The sequence below is a fragment of the Numenius arquata genome, chromosome 6 (assembly GCF_964106895.1).
Source record: "Numenius arquata chromosome 6, bNumArq3.hap1.1, whole genome shotgun sequence".
Taxonomy (NCBI): domain Eukaryota; kingdom Metazoa; phylum Chordata; class Aves; order Charadriiformes; family Scolopacidae; genus Numenius; species Numenius arquata.
Window position 1 is genome coordinate 49,972,950 of NC_133581.1, and position 19,345 is coordinate 49,992,294.

The following is a 19,345-nucleotide window of genomic DNA, read 5'->3' on the forward strand; positions in this document are numbered from 1 at the left end:
CAAGGCTGTGGAAAAAGAGAGAGAGAGCGAGCGAGCGAGCGAGGCATGTCTCAAAGCCAGCAAAGGACTGAGATGCCACACTTCGGAAAGGCTGATTGAAAACAGACTCTTCTTAAGTTTTAGAGGATTTTCTCTCTCACTCCCTCCAAGGGCTAAGAAGCCGATTTGGGAGTTTGAAGGGAATAGGTTTCAGCGTCCATATTTGTTCTGGTGCACTTGTAAAATGCGATTTGAAGAGGATCTTTAGCCCTCTGATTGTCTTTGTATTGTTTTTCTTGAAACGGATCTTTTGCCCTTAATGAATCCCCCCGCAGCTGGACAGCTCCTGCTCGGACACTGAGCGCGCTAACCCCAAACTGACCCCAATTTGACACCACAAGATGAAATTTTACCGCCTGTTAAAACCATTTCCAGCCTCGGCAAAAGGAGCTGGCTGTTGACTGAGATGCACTTCCACACCGGACACCTCATTTCTCTTTGGACTTTTGGGCCGATCTTAAAAAAAAAAAAAAAAAAAAAGTCCAAACACACCCACCCACCCACCCCACCGGCTCGTCTCTCACACTTTTCCTGGAAACAGCCTTCGACGTGAAAGTGATGCACGAGAAATGGAAATTAGCCAATTTAATTTTCCAGAATTACCCTGTTTTAAAAGAAATATTTCACCAGGCTGGGGGGCGAGTAAATAAAAAATTATCTAAGAATGTGGAAGCCCCCACCCTCTGCATGCACGTATCCCGTTTTCCTCCGAGTTCCCAACAGCATCTTTGTTAATAGCTGAGTACTTTCACTTAAGGGCGCTAAATTGAGATTCCTTTTTAATGGCTAAACTGTAGCGCTTTATAAACCATGTTCTCTGTGTGCTTTAATCCACTGGGATAGTGAAGAGGAAAAAGGCTTCAACTCTTTTCACGGGGAAAAAAAAGACACAAGAGGAACATGAAAGCCCTTCTTTTACCATATGAAATTTCACTTTCCATCAAGTTAAAATAATTTTTAAAAGTTGGTCCCTGTCCCAGATTACATACATGCACAGCAGGGCGAGCCAACGCAGGGGGTTAATTAGTTTAGGAGAGGAAAAAAAAAAAAAAAAAAAAGAAAAGAAAAGAAAAGAAAAGAAAAAAAAAAGAAAAAAAGGAACAAGTGAAAGGAGCAGCATTGAACACTGCAAAAAAACCTTTGGCTGCTTTTTTTGCAGCTTTGATTTTAGATTGCTTTTTAACAATTTCTCACTCAAGAGAACCGAGATCTACAGGGACTTCTGTGAAAAAGAGAATTATGAAAAAAACAAAACCCAAACCAAACCAGATCTAAAATTATATCCTAAGCAATGAAACGCTTTCTTCTATGGGAGCCAAGTCATCTAAAAACTTCTTTTTGAGAAGAAAACTGATGAACTTCTCCCACAGCTTGAAGTCTGAACAAATACATGGAGCCTTCAGTAGAGCTAGATTACTTTTGCACGGCCACGTTACAAGGAAAGACCTCTTTTTTGGTGATACCGAAACTGTTTGAAATGAGACACACTTGTATATCTTAAGAAGCAAGGCTCCAAGCTTGTACTGCCCCTGTTAAAAAACAAGTTTGGAAGCTACAAATATTTAAAACACGTCCTCTATGCTGGCTGTATGGGCTGTATCACAACCAAATGATTCCACTTAAGTTTAGAAATCTGGCATCTTGGGGGGGGGGGGGGGGGGGGGGAGGGAAGGGGGAGGGAAAAAAACAAATAGCATTCACCGATGACTAGATCTCTAAAAAATCTGTTAGAAAACTACAGCTGTAAAAGTAGGAAAGGATTTGCATAACCTACTGCTCTGTAGGTCTCCGCGCACCCAAAGGATTAGCCAAGCATTCATTACCATGAATATCTTGAATTACGTTACCGATTTATACGACAGAGTATAAAATACTGCACAAGAAGACTGGCTTTTTCCCTGCGAAATGAATCGACTTAACCACTGCTTGAAAGAGATCTACATACTAAGGGCTTTTTTACTCACCTCTCTTTACAGTCCCGTGAAAGTCAGTCACAGCAATTCGGTTGCTCTTAGGACTAGCTTTAATCTTGGAGGAGATCCTCTAGGAAAAAAAACACGGGTCTGCTCTCCGGCTTCTGGCGGGTTTTAAGCAGGGTGCAACTCTGGCTAAAAGTAGGAGAGGGACTTTTCTCCGTATTCCCCCCATATTTGTAAATACAGCCCTGCTCTGCAGGGCTCGGCGCTATCGGAACACGCAGGAATGCCCACTGGCGTTTGTCAGCCCTCCACACTATCTTTCTTTATATGTGAGGGCTGATTTCCCGCAGACATCATTGTTATGATGGCTCATTTAATCAAACTGTTTAATTGCTCCGGTAATCACTATCATCATCACAGGTACTCAATCATTCATCATTTTGGAGGGGTTTATTGACCTCTGGAGCTCATTCCCTATGCCTATTAAAATCAGGCCAAATATCTATAACTGCCCCTTGAGTCATTTTCTTAAAGTTTAAAAAAAAAAAATAAATCTTAAAACCCTCGTCATCATCACGAAAAGCAAACCAAACTCAAACAAAATCTATCTGAATAAATCATATTTTTTCTGCTGTGTATTTTTAAAAGCCCTCTATGTATGAGGCCACATTCACAACTGGGTACATAATCATTGATAAATCCCACTATTAACGGGATAGTCTGTTTTAGATTTTATGTGCAGGGGACCGTGAACGAGGGTGGGGGGTTGGGGAGGACAAAACTGCAGCAATCGATAGTTTGACCATCGCTCCTCCCCTAAACTTCAAGCATCCCCCATGATTGATGATCCCGGGTAGCTTTGGTAATTGACTGTTCTGAGGTAAGGCATGGTTTAGCTCCAGCAAAGTGATTGGGCGAGAGAAACACACCAAAATTAACGTGTGTGTGTGTGCGTGTGTGCTTGGAAAAGTTCATTTCGTGCTCAAAGGTGGGGGGTGCATCATCTCACTTAATTTGCTAAATAACCCCACTGTAATTAGCACTACCATTAGAAGGCATTACCGAGCTAATACTTCAGCATACATTCCACAAACGCAACGTCGATATACGGCAAAGTCCAGCAACATACACACGTAAATACAGCGCTCACCGCCGGATCCGCTCAAAATGAACATGCAAATAAAAAAAAAAATCTACATAACATCTGGATCTCTCCTACAAAAGGCTGAGCATGACTTTGTTTTTAAGCCCTTTTCAAAGCCTGGCAGCCTAATCGCAAAACTAAAAGGGATTTCCCCCTCTTCCCCCCCGCCTCTCCGCCCCCCCCCCCTCCCCCAAGACATCCACAGCGTGCTTGATAGCAGCGATCACTTAATGAAGAGCGGTGCCAAACACGGTTTGAACGAGGCGTTCTCTTCATGCCCTGGAAAATTAATTTTTAGAAAAGCACAATGAACGGTCAGAGGAGAGCAACCACGCTTGCACCGCACCAGGCTGGCGGAGGGGCGAGCGCTCGGCCGGCGCGGGCTGGCTTCCCGGGGAAGATCAACTTTGCGCGGCCCCCCCGTGCCCTGTAGCTCTCTCCGTGCCCCGGACTCGCGTACCGTTCGCGGCAGCGGCGATAGCCGGCGACTAAATAAATAACTCATCAGCGCGCACACCAGAACGCCCAAACATCGCGGTTAATCGGAAAGGTATTTTTGCCGCTAAAATAACCTAGCGCAAACCAACCCGGGGCTGGGCTTCTATCGCACTTTTCTTCTCGCTCTCTGCAGTTTTCCCCTGCCTCTCCCCCCTCTCGCACACACGCACTCTCCCTGTCCTTCCTCCCCTCCCTCCCTCCCTCCCTCCTCCCTCCCTCCCTCCCTCCCTCGCTCCCTCCCTCCCTCTCTCTCGCACGCTCGCTCGCTCCTTCCTACACGCGTTGCTTCGCTCGGGGCAGGGGCTGCTGCGCGGCTCCCCCCGCGCGGCGCCGCGGCCGCCCCGCCGCCGCGCTGCGCTGCGCATCCCCGCCGCTCCGCCGGACGGGCCGCCCCGCCGCCGCCGCCGCCGCCCCGCCGCCGCCGCTGCCCCGCCGCCGCCGCCGCCGCCGCCCCGCCGCTGCCCCGCCGCTCCCCGCCGCCGCCGCCGCCGCGCTGCAGGACTGGCTATGGCCACCACTACTTCCGGGTTCCGTCACTTCATTCTCCCGCCGATCAGCGCCGCAAAACTGAGCCTCTTCTATAAGGCAGCCGGCAGCCAACCTGCCAACACTCACTGACACTCACTCATCCCGGAGAGCGAGGCGGAGAGGGAGACAAAATACCTACCGGGAGGAGAGAGGAGAGGAGAGGAAAGAAAAAAAAAAAGAAAAAAAAAAAGGAAAAAAAAAAAAAAAAAAGGAGAGAGGGGGGAAGTCTCCGGGCTTTGCAAACTATTCAATTTTTCTTCGCATCTTTCCCCACCCCCATTCACAGTACTTAAAAAAAAAAAAAAAAAAAAAAAAAAAAAAAAGACCAACCCTATAGCGATCCTAAAAGGCAAAACCCGAGCGCGGAGTTACTGGAAGAAGAAACCGGGGTTAAAAAGATTCCTCCTCTCTTCTTCATCATCATCAACCATCATTCATTCACTACCTTGACATTCCCTGGCTTTGATTGACAGCTGGAGTGGCAAAAAGCCATGAGACACGACAGTTTGGTTACATGTGGGTTGCTGACGGGCCGATCGTAACCTTCAGTTTGGGGGCTTGACAATTTTTTTTTTTTTTTGCGTAGAGAAAGAAAAAAGGAAAAAGAGAGAGAGAAAAAGGAAAGAGAGAAAGAGAGAGAAAAAAAGAAGAAAACACAGAAACTCATCGTGGTTCTTGACTGTTTTTTATATATTATTGTTGTTATTGTTGTTGTTATTATTATTATTTACCCATATTGGAGGATAGGAGAAGTCTATAAGTGGGTTGCAAAAAAAAAAAAAAAAGGAATCTTCTTCACTCTAAATCACTTTCTTTGCTGGACTGGGATATTAAATATACGACACATCCAGGAGTTTATTGGAGCGCAGACTGATGGCGCAAAGGGTAGGTTTAAATCTCCAACACTTACCTATATATAAATCCTCTCTTAAGAGGGGCCTGTCCGATTTGCTCTCCTCTGTTGCTGATGATGATGGCGGCCACTATTAAAAAATAGCAGCAAAAATTATTCACTAGCTTTTTGTGTGTGTGCGTGAGTGTCTCTGTGTGTGTGTCTCTCTCTGCAATTGTTCCACGCTTTTTTCCTCTCCAGCTTTTCCCCCAGCAGCGCGATTTCCCTGCTCGCTGCCTCCTCAGTAGCACGGGTTTCACAGGGGAAAGCTTGTGCTGCTGCTGCTGCTGCCGTTACTGCCGCTGCCTAGGAAAGACTAAGAAATACATATGTGTCTCTGTGTATATACGAACGTATATATATGTATACACATATAGCTGCTTTTTTTTTTTTTTTTTTTTTTGTCTCTGGCTTTGACAAGGACAAGGGGAATTGCTACTAAATAATGTTTCTGGTAACTTTCAGATTATTTCCCCCTTTATCTCCCCCTCCCCTCCCCCGATGCACCCTACCTTTCCTCTCTCTTTCCCAGCGTTGATTTATTTCTATAGTTGCTTTTGATTCTGCTTGTTTATTCATTTATACCTACATTTTTTTTTGTCCTTCCTTTCTAATGCAGAGTAACTCTAGTTTCTCTCCTCCGTTTCCTTCCTTTTCATCCCCGTTTCCTTGTTAGGGTTTCTCCTGCCAGTGCTGAAGAGGACCATCTCCCCCCGCACACACAGGCAGGCACACACACTTTCCCCCTTTACCTCTCCCCGCACCCCCACTCCCTCCCTTAGCCTCTCCAGCCTCTGCTCCCGATCTCAGTTGATTTCATTTTGCACATTTCTCTCTCTGTTGTGGCTGTTCTTGTTTTGTTTTGCTCTGTTTGTGTCTGTCCGGGTGCTTTACTCTCTTCTGACTTTTGTTGTTGTTGTTTGTTTCTGTTGGTTTTTTTTTTTTTTTTTTTATTCCCCTCTCTCTCTCTCTCTCTCTGCCACTCTTTCTTTCTTCTCTTCCGGCCCGTTTTTTGACAGTACGATGAGCTGCCCCACTACGGCGGGATGGATGGAGTAGGGGTGCCGGCGTCCATGTACGGGGACCCCCACGCCCCCCGGCCGATCCCCCCGGTGCACCACCTCAACCATGGGCCGCCGCTCCACGCCGGGCAGCACTACGGCGCCCACGCCCCGCACCCCAATGTCATGCCGGCCAGCATGGGCTCCGCTGTCAACGACGCCCTGAAGCGGGACAAGGATGCGATCTACGGGTAGGTGCCGCCGGGCCGCCCGGCGCCATGGCCCGGCTCCGCAGCGCCGGTGCCCGCGGAGCGGCGAGGGCAGGAGCGGGGCGGGCGGGCGGCGGGGGCTCCCGCGGGGCCGCGGTGGCGGGCGGCGACGGCGGTGAGCCAAGCCCCGGAGCAGAGCGGAGCGGGGCTGGGGAGAGCCCGGCGGGTCCGGCGGGAGGGCGGTGGGAGGCCGGGGAGCCCCCAGCCGCCCGCTCCGGAGGGGGACCCGCGCGGTGGCACTGCCACTGACGGCAATTTCGGGGCGAGTGCGATCCCAGCCTGACTCTGCGCTGAGGTGCCAGCACCCACGGGAAGCAGGTCCTGGAAACACAGACCTCTCGGGGAGAGAGACTGAGCTGGGGGAAGGTGTTGTTGCCTTGTCTTTCTTTCTTTTTTTTTTTTTTCTCCCCTTTTTTCCTTCCCCCCTTCTCCCCCTCCCCGTGGTTTTTTGGTTTGGTTTTTTTTTGGTGTTTTGGCTTTTTTTTTTTCCTTCTCGGAAAGGCCCCGGTTAGGAGTTCAGATAGGAGAGGTGGCTCTCATTGCTCTGGATTTTAGTTGGAGAAGTGTTGTTACAGTGTTGTCCTTCGTGCCATAATAACACTCTTCCAACACTGTAAATAAAGAGCTATTCACATCGCGGAAGGTAGTAGGAATAAAAGGGATTTGCTTCTCGCAAGCAGCTCTTCCCTGAGACGGAAGAAATAAATACGTTGGGGTAAATGAGCTGAGTTTTCTATTTAAGAAAGAAACAACATGAGCAAAAAGAAACACGTACCCAGCAAAACTCAAGCCTGTGCCAGGGCATTGCTTGAGGGGAATGACACCGATTCCCTTCAGTGCCTTTTAGAAAAAATACTAAATGATCCTAAAAGGAGAGACAGTAACATCTATGACAGAGTGTGGGGCCTTGATCAGGCACCAAAGGGGAAAAGAGACAAATGCATGCTTTCTACTTAGCACGCAGATAAAATATTATTGTTTTTTTTTCTGACTACACCAACTATGGGAAAATATTTCGCGAAGTGCTCCCTCCCTCCGCCCCCTCCCCAGCTCACTTATCTGGACAGCTGGTATTTTACTTGGGTGTGCTTCCTAAGCCAGGAAACTTCACCACATTTTTGTTAGCAGGCCCCTTGAAAAATAAAATTACGTATTAAGTAGTTTGCAGTTTGCCTAGCCATGCTTCTCGTTTTAGGTCATAGCTGGAGGGTAGGGATGGGATCTTCCAGGTTTTGCGTTATTTTAAGCTGTGGTGAAAAGTGTAAGATTCCCAGCTGAGCTGCTGCCTGCGTGAGCGTGTTTGTTGCCTTGTGCGTTTGGAGGAGAGGTCACTTTTGTCCTCAGCTTGTGGGGACTGCACGGGGCATGCGGCTCGGGCGCTGCAATTTCAAAAGGGGGGAAAAAAAAAAAGCCCACAAACCCCACCACTGAAACCAGCGTTTTTATTTCAAAATATTGTTCTCCCCTGCTCTGCCCGAAGCAATACTGCAAGGCGTGTCTGTGTCCGTGTGTCCGTGGCTGTGTGTCCGTGCATTTGAAAAAAAAAAAAAAAAAAAAAAGAAATACTTGTTGATTAGAGCTCTTCTTTCCCCCTCTCCCCCACCCCCTCCCCTCTCTTTGTGTGCCACTGCCCGGTAGGCACCCGTTGTTCCCCCTCTTAGCTCTGGTCTTTGAGAAGTGCGAGCTGGCGACCTGCACGCCCCGGGAGCCCGGCGTGGCCGGCGGGGACGTCTGCTCCTCCGACTCCTTCAACGAGGACATCGCCGTCTTCGCCAAACAGGTCCGGCACCTCTCCCCCCTCCCCCGGCCCTTCCCAGCGCTCCCGCCGCCTCCGCAGCTCCTCGGCCCGCACGGCCGGGCGCTGGCAGGGGGCAGCCCCCCCCCCCCTCCACACACACCCCCGCGCCCCCTCTCCGGCCCGCCGGGGGGCGGGAGGCAGCGGCGGGGGTGCGGGCTGGCGGCCCGGCTGGCCCTGACCCTCCTGCGCCGGGAGCCCCTCCACGCTGCCGGGCTGAGCCTCCTGGCCCTCGCCCTCCGGCATGAATGAAAGGGAAGTGAGGGCAACTGTGGCCGAGTTCTGGAGGCAGAGGGAGCGGGGGAAAGGCCGGGGATCAGAAAACAGGGGACTGCTGTGGCAAGGGCGGCCAGCTCGGCACCGGGCTGCCAGAAGGCTTCTGTTCACATCACGGGTGACTCCGGGACGCCCGGCCGCATTTTAATGTGACCTGTACCGCCGGTTTTGTCACAGGGCTTCCCCCCCCACCACCACCCCCGCCCCTTCGAGTGATTTGGTTACAGGGCTGAGGAGAGAAGCGTTAAGTTCACGCCGGCTTTTCCTTCTTCTCGCAGGTCCGCGCTGAAAAACCACTTTTTTCTTCAAATCCAGAGTTGGACAATTTGGTAAGGGCCTGCTCACCCCCCTGAGCCCCGTTCCCCTCCACCCTTCCCGACCCCACCGCCCGCTGCCGGCAAGAGCCCTCCGCCGTGCGGGGCGGCGGGCGGCCCGGGCACCCCGGCTGGGCGGGCAGGGGAGGGGGAGAGCCGGGGGGCCTGGAAAGCTACCGGCAAGAGGCTTCAAAGAGCTGCACTTTCAAAGTGAGCCAGGGCAAACTCTCGAGCCCCAGCGCATTGCAAAGCTGTGTTTGAAAGCCACGGGAAGCTAAAGTGAAGGAAATAACTGCTTAAGAAGAGAGAGCTGGAGATTTCTAACGTAATTCTTTTGCTAATGTGAACGATTTCAATATTCAAAGTGCCTAAATCCGCTTGTAAAGAAGATGCCAAACTATTCATCCTTCCCCCCACCCCCTTTTTCCCCTTTCTCCTGCGGACGGTGGGGGGGTGGGAGTATGCGTGTGACTTCTCTGCGGACCCTCCGAGATGAGGGCCGGAGTGTGGAGAGGGAGCGAGGGAAAGAGGAAGAGGTTTTCTCCAAGATCGCGCTAATAAAGCACTAATCACCGCTCCCGGAATAAATATGATAAAAATCAAGTGCTTAGGTTAAAGTTGATCAAAATTGTTCGAGCGTGACCAATGAGCTAAAATCCTGGATAATGACTGCGCGCCCTGACAATCCCCTTCTCCCCCTCGCCCACTCGGGCTCGCAGCTCTGAGCAGCGCCCGAGCTCCTGTCTCCCACGTAACCCCTTGCTTAAAACTTTCTTGCAGATGATCCAAGCAATACAAGTACTAAGGTTTCACCTTTTGGAATTAGAAAAGGTAAGAGCCACGGAGGTGGGCGGGGGGGCAAGCTGTTCCCTCCCTGTCCCCCTTGCTCCCCCCTCCCCCGACCCCCTCGACTGTTTGGGATGACTTGTAAACACGGCCGGAGGAGACAGGGGAAACGCAGTGTGATACTGTAACCTGTGCCATCAGAGCATGTGACACCCGACAGCCATGCCCAGCCCAGCCCGGAATTTTTTTTTTTTAATGTAATTTCAACCGAATCATGAAATGTATATGTTATTAAACCCCTTCCATCCTTCTTAGCTCATTCCCGCAGTAGAAGCTCTTTTCCTGACTCGGAAACAATATGTTTAACAAAAAGAGAAATGAAAGCACTCCTGCCTTTCTCCAGCTCTGGCAGGCGTATTAACCCCAAGCAAGCACTAAATGTTTGGAAGAGGCAGGGGGCCCCTGCGCGGCGTGGGGAGGGGGGCTGTGCCCTGGGACGGGAACGGCTCTTCCCACAGCCTCAGCGAGCAGCTTCGTTTTACTGCGGCCGGCCACACAGACCTTTTTTTAGCCCCGGTTTAAACCGATCCTGTCCCGACTGGCTAGCTGTACCTGCCTGCTGTGTGTGTGCTCCAGAGATACCGCCTGGGTCCAGCTCCCAGTGTTCTGATGTTATCATCACGTCGGATTTGCCTCTGCACACCAGACTGAGCCCACTATCTCTCTCTCTCTCTCTCTAACTTGTTGCTGCGGCAAGTCTCTAGAGAATAATATGTGCTGCAACAATTTCTCTATTGTTTCCTTGCCTTCAACTATTGTGCCCCTTAATTAGACTTACTTGTGGAGTAGATCAGAGGGTTGTTCTTGCTACCATAAAAAAAAAAAAAATTTGCAATCCGATATTTTGCCATTATTGATACTATTATTCTTGTTACTGTTTTCAGGTTCATGAATTGTGCGATAACTTCTGCCATCGGTACATTAGCTGTTTGAAAGGAAAAATGCCAATAGACCTCGTTATTGATGAAAGGGATGGCAGCTCCAAATCAGACCACGAAGAACTCTCAGGATCTTCCACAAATTTAGCCGATCATGTAAGTCCTTCTGATTTCTTTATGGCACTTTTTAAGACTTTAACCTGCTTAGGAGGACCTGTCCCCGATTTCATTGGTTTGCTGCTGTTGTCTATTAGTAGTAATACTATTATTACTGCTTTAACCTCTTACAAGCTCGGATCCCATCTTTACACTTTCTTCCCTCTCAGTTCGTAAAGTTGTAGAAATGCAAAAGGTTCCTTCTGTTTCCATCTGTAGAGCAGCGAGTTTGCAACGGTTTGTAAAGTTTCCTGGTCTGGGCGGCTTGGAGAGCTAGCAAACTGTCGGTTTGATGCGGGGATCGGTGCTTTCTCTCCTTCTTTGCCAACTCTGTAATCAATGCAGCAATGTAAGGAAACAGAGACAAGAAAGTTAGGGAGAAAGTTTGCTGATTTGCTCCCCCCTCCCCTCTCGTGGGGATGACAAGTGATGAGAATTATTGGCAATACTACATTGCATTAAAAAAAGAGGGTTAGCACATTAGAGTTTCCAATGCTTGTGCTTTATAGCAACTTATTGTCAGAATATGGACTTATTGCCAAACGCCTGAAGCATCTTCATAATAAAAGACAGTAACCTTGATGAAGCAATTATTAACAATGTATTACAGAAAGCTGGAGAGAATGATGATTGAGTAACCGTAGGTTAGCGGTTGATTTTAACACTTTAGGAGTTGGTGAATTAGTGTTATGTGTGTAGGACTGAACGTTGGTGTGCGTGGTAGGGAGAGTGCCTTTGTTTTTCCGGGTTTTGGAGCGGCTCTTGTGATCCTTCAAAAAGATGTAGACGCGGAGAGACTTCGGGATGTGAAGGGAAAGATTGCAGCTGGTACCGCAGAAAAGGGAAGGAATAGCTCTGGTTAAAAAGAGTGGGTGTGAACTCTAGTTTATTTATAGGAACGCATCCCTGGGGGGAAAAGGGGTTTACACAGTTTTATATTCAATTGAACTCATAAGCTAAATGATACAGTCTAATATTTTAGCGGTTGAAATATTAATTTAACACCCGGTGTGAAGTTAACCATGCTTTCTGCACAGGCGCCTGCCTTTATTTCCCAGTGTGTTAAGAAGAGTAGCTGTAAGCCCAGGGAGAATGAGCTTTCGAAGAGCTTTTGTTTCCTTTGAAAACATGTTGTTTGTGTGTATATTTGATAATTACATTAGACCTGGACTGAAGCTGAATTGGGAAATAAAATAATAATAAATTCTTCTAAATGCCCCCTTCCCCCCCGCCGCCTCGGTACGGCTTAGTTCCAGAGTCCGGGAAATATTTTTGGACCCAAGCCTTAGCTTCCATTTTCTCATTTGTATTCGGTAAAGATTGCAGGACAAGGTTTTTTTTTTTTGCGATGTTTTACATTTTAAATTTATAATTTCGAGAGAAAAAAAATGTCTGCAGAGGTTCCTGAAAGTTTCTCTGCTTATCAGCTGTCTCACACGTAGATAATAAACTCTATGAGGCATGACACTATTTAAAAAATATTTGTTTTATGGCATTTACAACCCTACATTCGTGTGCATAAGTATTCTGGGAGAGTACTAGAAAATAAATTGAAATGAGTGGCAGCCTGAAAGATATGGGGTCATTGTGTATGATTCAGAACAACAGGAAAAAAAAAAAAGAAAAAAGAAAAAAAAGTACATGTTTCTCCAGTACAGTTTCTTTACAAGAGTGTGTTTCAAGTGGAAGTGTAGAAATGGAGCATGCTTATGTTTATATTGAAGAGATTAGATAAACTAGCCTGTTTAGGGTTCTGGCAGATGGCGAATGCTCAAGCCAATTTGCAGTGCTCCATTATAATATTTAAATTCACACACAATGATAGGACAGAGGTGGAGGGGGTTAGCATTTTGATAATTTGATAACTATTATCTTCCCTAAGAAGAATCTCCTCTTGCTTTTGTGGCCCAAAAAACAAACTCAAATAAATATGACAACCCATTTATCTTGCACCCGTTAGGGTTTACCACTTCATTGGGTATTATAATTTAAAGCCTTTTATTTCCTGGAGATTTGAGCTATAACATTTTTACTTTAGCCCCCTGCTATTTGTTTTGAAAGGAAGCAATAATTTGTGCAACCAGAACACCAACTGGGAAATGAAGAGTTGTATCACATAGTTACATTTTATTCATGCGTTTTGGGAAATGTGTCTCCTTATTGGATTTTATTTTTTTTTTTTGTATATTAGCTTGTTTTCCCAACAAAACTTTAACACTCTTTTATGGTTTAGTCAAACTAGCGTGTGTGTGCACATTTATACTACACTGTACAAGGTTCCAGTAGGAACCCACTTTTAATCATAAAGCAGGAAAAGCTTTAAAAAAATGGCTAATATAAACATGCAAGACTATCAAAAAACGAGCTATCATTTGTGAGCATCTACCTGAAAATGTATTAGTTCAAGCATGCAAATTTGTCCAATTTGACTCTCCAGGTTTATTTTTTCATTTGCTTTGATATGCATATTTAATATGTAGCCTCAGGCTAGATCTCATTTGGTGAAAGTTGGTGCAGGGGTGATGATGAGCCACTTCAGAAGGACAGAGACAGCATGTTGTTTCCTCTGTTTTATGTATTGGCCCACTATTCTGATCCATGGGTCTTCCCCTCATGGTTTTATTTGCACATGAAATACTAGGAGCATTTCAACTGATTGGCTGTGAATAATGATAGCCAAAAAGAAGTGTAGTTTAATTTGTTGTGTGCCAAGGTTTCTCTTGTGGAGGTGACAGTTTGTGACAGCTGTTTGACACCCCAAAAATCCGTACACCTCTGTTCTTATTAAGTGGTATAAAGCTACACTCTGTGTGTTTAATGTGAGTGCGCAGGGTGGTAGCTGTGACAGTGGCAGCGCTGAACTAGGAACTAAGGCAACTCTCAGTTTTATTCCTTTACTAGACCTGAAAACAGGCATTAAGGAAAGTAACAGAAAGAATTGTAGGATTAGCCAATATTTACCGTAAGACTTTAAACGGGGTACTCAAATAGTGCATGCTTCCCTTTTCAAAAATCTACCACTCCACTATTTATATAACTTAATTGGAAACCAAAACCAAAATCAACAAAGGAATGAACTCTTCAGAGATATACCTGTGCTGGAAAAAGGAGACAGCTGTAAGCAGTTGTGCTATACGTGTTTGGTAATAAATGTGTTTATCGAATTTTATTTTAGTGCGCTATTAACTGTTATGTAATACAGTAAGTGTAAAGGGTCCAGGGACTCGGTAGATCAAATAGTGCAGTGCTGGCCACAAGAAGCTGAAACTTTTGTTATTACTCTGCTCTGTTTAGTAAATATAACAGCCCATAATTAGTGTTTGAATTTTTAACACCCTCATATTTTTTTATTGCTCTGAGGTATTAACTGTAGATGGGAAGAAGGTAATTACAGCTATGCCCTGGCTGAACAAGATCAGTTGGGGGGGGAAAGGGGGTGGAACCAGAAAAGAGGAAAGAAACCTTTCCAGCTGCAGTTCAAGTTGAGTTTCCCAGCACAGACAATTTATTATTGTTCAATATAAACATTCTGGGCCCTATCCTGCATTCTGTGTTCAGCCTAAAATATCTGTTCAGGTTGCCAACAAATCTTTTATTTTTTTTTCCCTTTTCAAGCTATTCAAATCTGAAAAGTGTAATGTTTGTAAAATTTGGAAATTTTTAAACTTTTTCGAGCATATGATAACATTTTGTCCTTTAATTACATTTCTTCTGTACCTGGCTTCACCTGGTGCCACACAATTCTTCCTTTAGCACAAACTTACTTTGAAGCTGAGTAATTCTCCTGTAGAAATTTATGGCTCTCCTGCTGGCTTTCGTGGGAGCAGGATCAGGTCCTCAGTCTTTTTGATATTTGTTTATACGTTCTAGTCAATTTGCAGCTGAGAGGTAATAATATACAGATCATCATTCATAAAATATAATTAAAAATGGATAGAAATATACATACATCTCTTTTTTATAAAAGGGCTGTTGACAGATTAGAAATCTGATGCCTTAGCTGTAGAAGAGAAATATTAGTCTGAATATTAAACCTTTCAGCTCTCAAATGAGGAGATACTTTTATTTTGTAGTTTTGGACATTCAGACATTTTACATTTCTTTAAGATTTCTTCTCGAAGTATGGTCTGTGCAAATTCCTGACATCTTGCAGATGAGAAAAAAATAGAAACAGGGTAATACATATCTGTTCCAATTATATAATTAAACCTTTAAATAAGATTTCACTGAGTAAGGGAAGTAATTGGGGGCCCAATGCTGCAGCCTCCAGGTGTGCCATACTTTGACGGACTTTAGTGGAAGTTTTGGGTATTCCAGAAACTCAGGATCAGACCCCAAAGGTGCCCTTTCTGTTTTTAGAGTGTCAGAAGGGAAACTAAGTAGCTAACTGCAACAATAAGGCAAATTTTTTTCTTTAATAACCAAATTTCTTAGTGTGTGGCTTAAGATTTAGGATGTTACAGTAGGCCCTGTGCTTTCTGAAGGGACAAGAAGCATAAGGAACTTTCCGACACTGTAGAGAATGTTGTGTATTTCCTCTTTTTGACAGGCCAAGGTACTCTGCAAAGGTACTCTATGGCTCAAATTTGAGTGTTATAATTTTACATTGGATTTTCTCAAACTGAACTGATAATGTATTTCACTATCTATTTGACAATGGTGTTCCCTCTTTGGTTTGAGTTGTCTATCAGTCTAGATGAAGTGTAGCCACACAGAATGATATAGAATAATGATTAAAAAAACAACAAAACCCCACTTTTTCAAGTCTCAGTTCCTTGCTGACAGGTGGATTACATGTCTGATTTCAATCTTAATTGGAAAATACAAAGCACACAGCTTTTCAGAACGTTGCCGTGTTCTAGGAGTGTCAAAAATTCCTCCTGACACTTTCCTCAAATGCAAAATCAAGGGACAAGAATTAGAACCTGTACGTATATATACACACACATACACAAATATCTGATTGAAACAAAACACAAGGCATTGTGATCTATTGTGTAATTCTGATACAAAACAGTTATCATATTAAATATACATCTGCAAGAAAATTAACCTTAGTAGTATCAGGAGTAGTCTTTTTAGAAAACATATATATCATGTCAAATGAGAGTTTTTCATGGCTCGTTTACTTATTGAAAGTTTCTTTACATAGTAAATTTACTATTATTGCACTCAACAACAGTGTCTAGGATACCACCCTGAAATTTATACATACAAAACATAGACAGACAAGACATGCACACATATGTACACAGAAAAACACATGTGTGTGTATGCATATAGGTTTCTATGTCCAGCATAGTATATCATCTTTTGATATGTGGTGGTACCTAGAGACAGATTTTTGCAGTTACAATCATATCAGTTGTTCCACTGTGTTTACAGGTGTTGCCTGTAAGAACAAGATGAGCAGGATTTGGCTTGTATTTGCGGGGGAAATGCCATCTGTATCAGTAGTTCAGTTTCGTGTTTGCAAAATTAATTTACCAGCGCAACCTCTAGACCTTTGAGTCCAACCGTCTTCACAAAGAAGGAGCTCTATAGCCATTGTAGTTCTTTTATGAAAGTAAGTTGTGTTTTATTTGTTTCTACAAGATCGATGGTTTTGTCCATTTCATCTGATAAAATGTAAGGGCCTGATCCTGTCATAGTTGTATACCTAAAACTTCAGTTAATGTCTATGAGCCAAATCCTGCTCAGCTTACTCACATGGGAATCAGCTGGCCTGATTGATTTTACTTCCCAGTTATAAATAAGAAGGAAATTCCTTACGGTTAATTGAGTCTTTAATATCACCATAAAAAGCAGTGTAAGATTGGAATCAGCCCTAACGGGACTACATACACTCACAAAAAATTAGCCAGACTTTGCCCAGTGGAAATTCTGGGCATACAAAGTAAGAATTGCAGTTTAACGGAAGGTTATCCTACCCCAAATTTCTCTGTAAGAACATCTCTGTTCAAGAAATCCTGTATCGGTTAAAAACTCTTACAGTTTCCACCAGATTTGCAGCATCGACAAAAGAGTAACGCATCAGATTTGCTTTGTATACCAGGAGACTCCTCTTCTTTCTGTTGCTCTTTTCTAGATTTAGCAAAATTCAATGGTGGTGCTAAATCAAATTTTTTTTTTTTAACTTTCAAGGGAAAAAACACTGGCAAAATTGTGTTTTCTAGGGAAGGCTGTGTGTGTAAATGAGAAACAGTGGATAGCAGCGGAGTGATCTCCTGTGGCCCTGCTAGTACAAGCTTTCCCCATATTGTCTCCTGCTTTTATATTAATTACAACTTGCATTATCAGCTGTGAGTCTGTAGCCCAGCAAATAGAAAATACTGCCCCTGGAGACCTAGCTTCTTGTATCTATTTTCCATCTCCTTCTATTGTGTTCTACTCAGTATTCACTGCTTTTCTCCTGGTAACACTGCTCTTTAACACAATTAGGTAAGAGCAAGAGGAGCACCATATTTGACTCCCAATTATTAAAACTACTGGGAATAGATACATGTGTGCTGCTTACCTTCTATGGTATCTGGCAGTAGTTTAGGTCATATGTGTGTGAAAATTTTATAGTATGCACACGTACACAAAACAGCCAATTGCATTTTGGCAGGCACCATCTCCACTCTTCAACATGTTTCTGCAAAGTGTATTACTAAACTTGCAGGAAGAAATGAGAAGCCATGCTAACAGTTTGTGTAATTTATCTAAAGAGATCTGGTTTTCTGGGTTTTTTTTACAGCATGATAGCTTACTACAAATTTCATTGAAATTAATAGAAAAATTGCAATTAATGTCAGCGGGCTTTAGATCAAGATCTCTTTAGGTATCTAAACTAAGTTGCTAAAGTTTTTCCGGTCAAGTACACTTGACTGTATATGAGATGTGTCATTTTGTCCCTTTTTTTTTTTTTTGTGAAGACATACATAAAATAACCACTTATGATTAGGCATTTGTCCAAGAAGTTTTTCTTGAGGGATGCAAAGTTGGGAACAGTCTAGGGGAGAAAAAGAGAAGTTCACTGACACGTACAATGGTCTTAGTCCAAAGCAAAAGAATGCTGCCTTTTTATGAGGCTGCAAACTCCACCCCTAGAGTTATTTGTCACTTGTTGTAATATTAAAGCTTAGCTATTTCCCTCCCTTTCAAATTCCTCCAACATTCTACTGTTGCATCTTGTAAATATCCCATCTTATTATTTCTGTCCTTCAAAAAAATTCAGCCAGATTGCTTCCTCAAGAAAACTGTGTCACAAGAAATACATTGAATTCCCAATCAATACAGTCTGTCTTTCTAAGACGGATCTACAAACTGAGGTCAAGAACAACTCAGCCTGGTAGAGACAGCAAGTGTTTTCAGCTGCAGGAAGTCTTATTCAGTGATCCTTTCCAAATTGTTACAGTTTTGAAACAGAAAGGCCGGTCTAGCTTTTGAAATACTGTATGATAGGTTTTGGATGACTTTTGCCTTAAAACATAGCTGAGGTGTTAACAGTTAATTATTGTAATATTCATATGTGTGATAAGGAGCTCCAACGGTAGCCAGCTTAAGAGAGCCTGCAGTGCATAAAATTAACATAACTCACTGTGTTCCCTGAAAAGTTTAGCCTAGGTGAACATGTTGCAATTATTACATTTTCTAAAAGAAGGTTCCAGCCTGATGTTGTTGGAGGGCTAAACTCATGCTATGCTATTGTTTCTTTCCTTTTTCATGTATTTCTTCTAGCTCTTTATCTGATTACCATCCGGCAAACAGCTGACACTAAGAGGCTGCAGAGGGCTGAAGAGCTCCTGTCTGCTGTTTGCCTTCAGCTTGAAGCTATTTGAGTGGCTTCCTAACTCAGAGATAAAAAGAGAAGCTCATGGGCACAACTGTGTTTTAATCCAGGCTGTAAAGAAACTTGCTCAGTTTTTGCATTGTATTTCTAACTGAACTCTTTGCTAACCTTATTTTCAACTTTTTTTTTTTTAATAACATCTGGGTTGCTTGAATTTTCAAGACTTTTCATCTTCCTTTTTGTGTTTCTTTTCACCCAACTTTGTAAGCTGATGGTAAATATTTTTTTTTGGGGGGGGAGGGAGGGGGTTTAAATGAAATTGTGGGGGGATTACAATATTAATAGTGATTTCTGAGACCTAATTAATACAACAACCTCAACGAATGTGAAATACTGTTGTTTGGTGGTTGTTTTTTTTTTTCCTGTTGTGGTTCTGTGTGAGAAAAAGTAGATCAGTCTTCTAGGTTTTGGAGGAGGTGGTGGTAGTTTCATGCTGTAAGTGCTGTTGTGCTGTCTGTTGCGCTGACAGGTTAGGCGAATTTCAGATCCTGGCCTGTCTTCTGACTTTACTCGTGCCTTCCTGCCCTGGAACCACTTATGTGGGTGCACGTGTGTGTCTGTGTAAGGTGAAGGGGATTTGGATCCTTCTTACCCTTTGGCCACCTAGAGCTTTACTGGGAAACTTTTGAAGTCATGGGCTCTTCCCTTTGTCTCTGCTGTGATCTGGGTCAGGCCTGTGAGATTTATGTTACTGGGTATTGTAGCAAGCCGTTATTTGGCAGTTCTATTTTGTGTTGCTATAGAGCATGTGGTACTAATCAGCGCTAGGAGATTACTTTGAGATGTTTCAATATATATTTTGGGACCTGATTCCAATCACACTTACACTGAATTTTACAATGGGTAAATCAGTTGATTTTGTTGAACTTATTCCTACTACACATCCGGGTAGATGAGGTCAGAATCAGTCCCGCTCAAAGAATTTATCCACACTTGTCACTTGTTGCTTTCAGGAT

The 19,345-nt window shown here is 44.5% G+C and overlaps 1 protein-coding gene across 5 annotated transcripts in view; it reads left to right on the plus strand.

The window, feature by feature from the left end:
• The first annotated feature begins 4,276 nt into the window (after positions 1-4,276).
• Positions 4,277-19,345, plus strand: part of MEIS2 (Meis homeobox 2) — a 173,345-nt gene continuing 158,276 nt past the window's right edge. For 3 of the 5 annotated variants that reach the window (XM_074149062.1, XM_074149065.1, XM_074149063.1), the window contains exons 1-6: positions 4,277-5,013; positions 6,040-6,272; positions 7,929-8,070; positions 8,640-8,690; positions 9,456-9,506; positions 10,406-10,555. In XM_074149062.1, the coding sequence (XP_074005163.1) occupies positions 5,002-5,013; positions 6,040-6,272; positions 7,929-8,070; positions 8,640-8,690; positions 9,456-9,506; positions 10,406-10,555 (639 nt within the window). In that variant the 5' untranslated portion in view covers positions 4,277-5,001. The remainder of the gene's footprint in view (positions 5,014-6,039; positions 6,273-7,928; positions 8,071-8,639; positions 8,691-9,455; positions 9,507-10,405; positions 10,556-19,345) is intronic. The other 2 variants (XM_074149061.1, XM_074149064.1) reach the window with 1 other exon arrangement.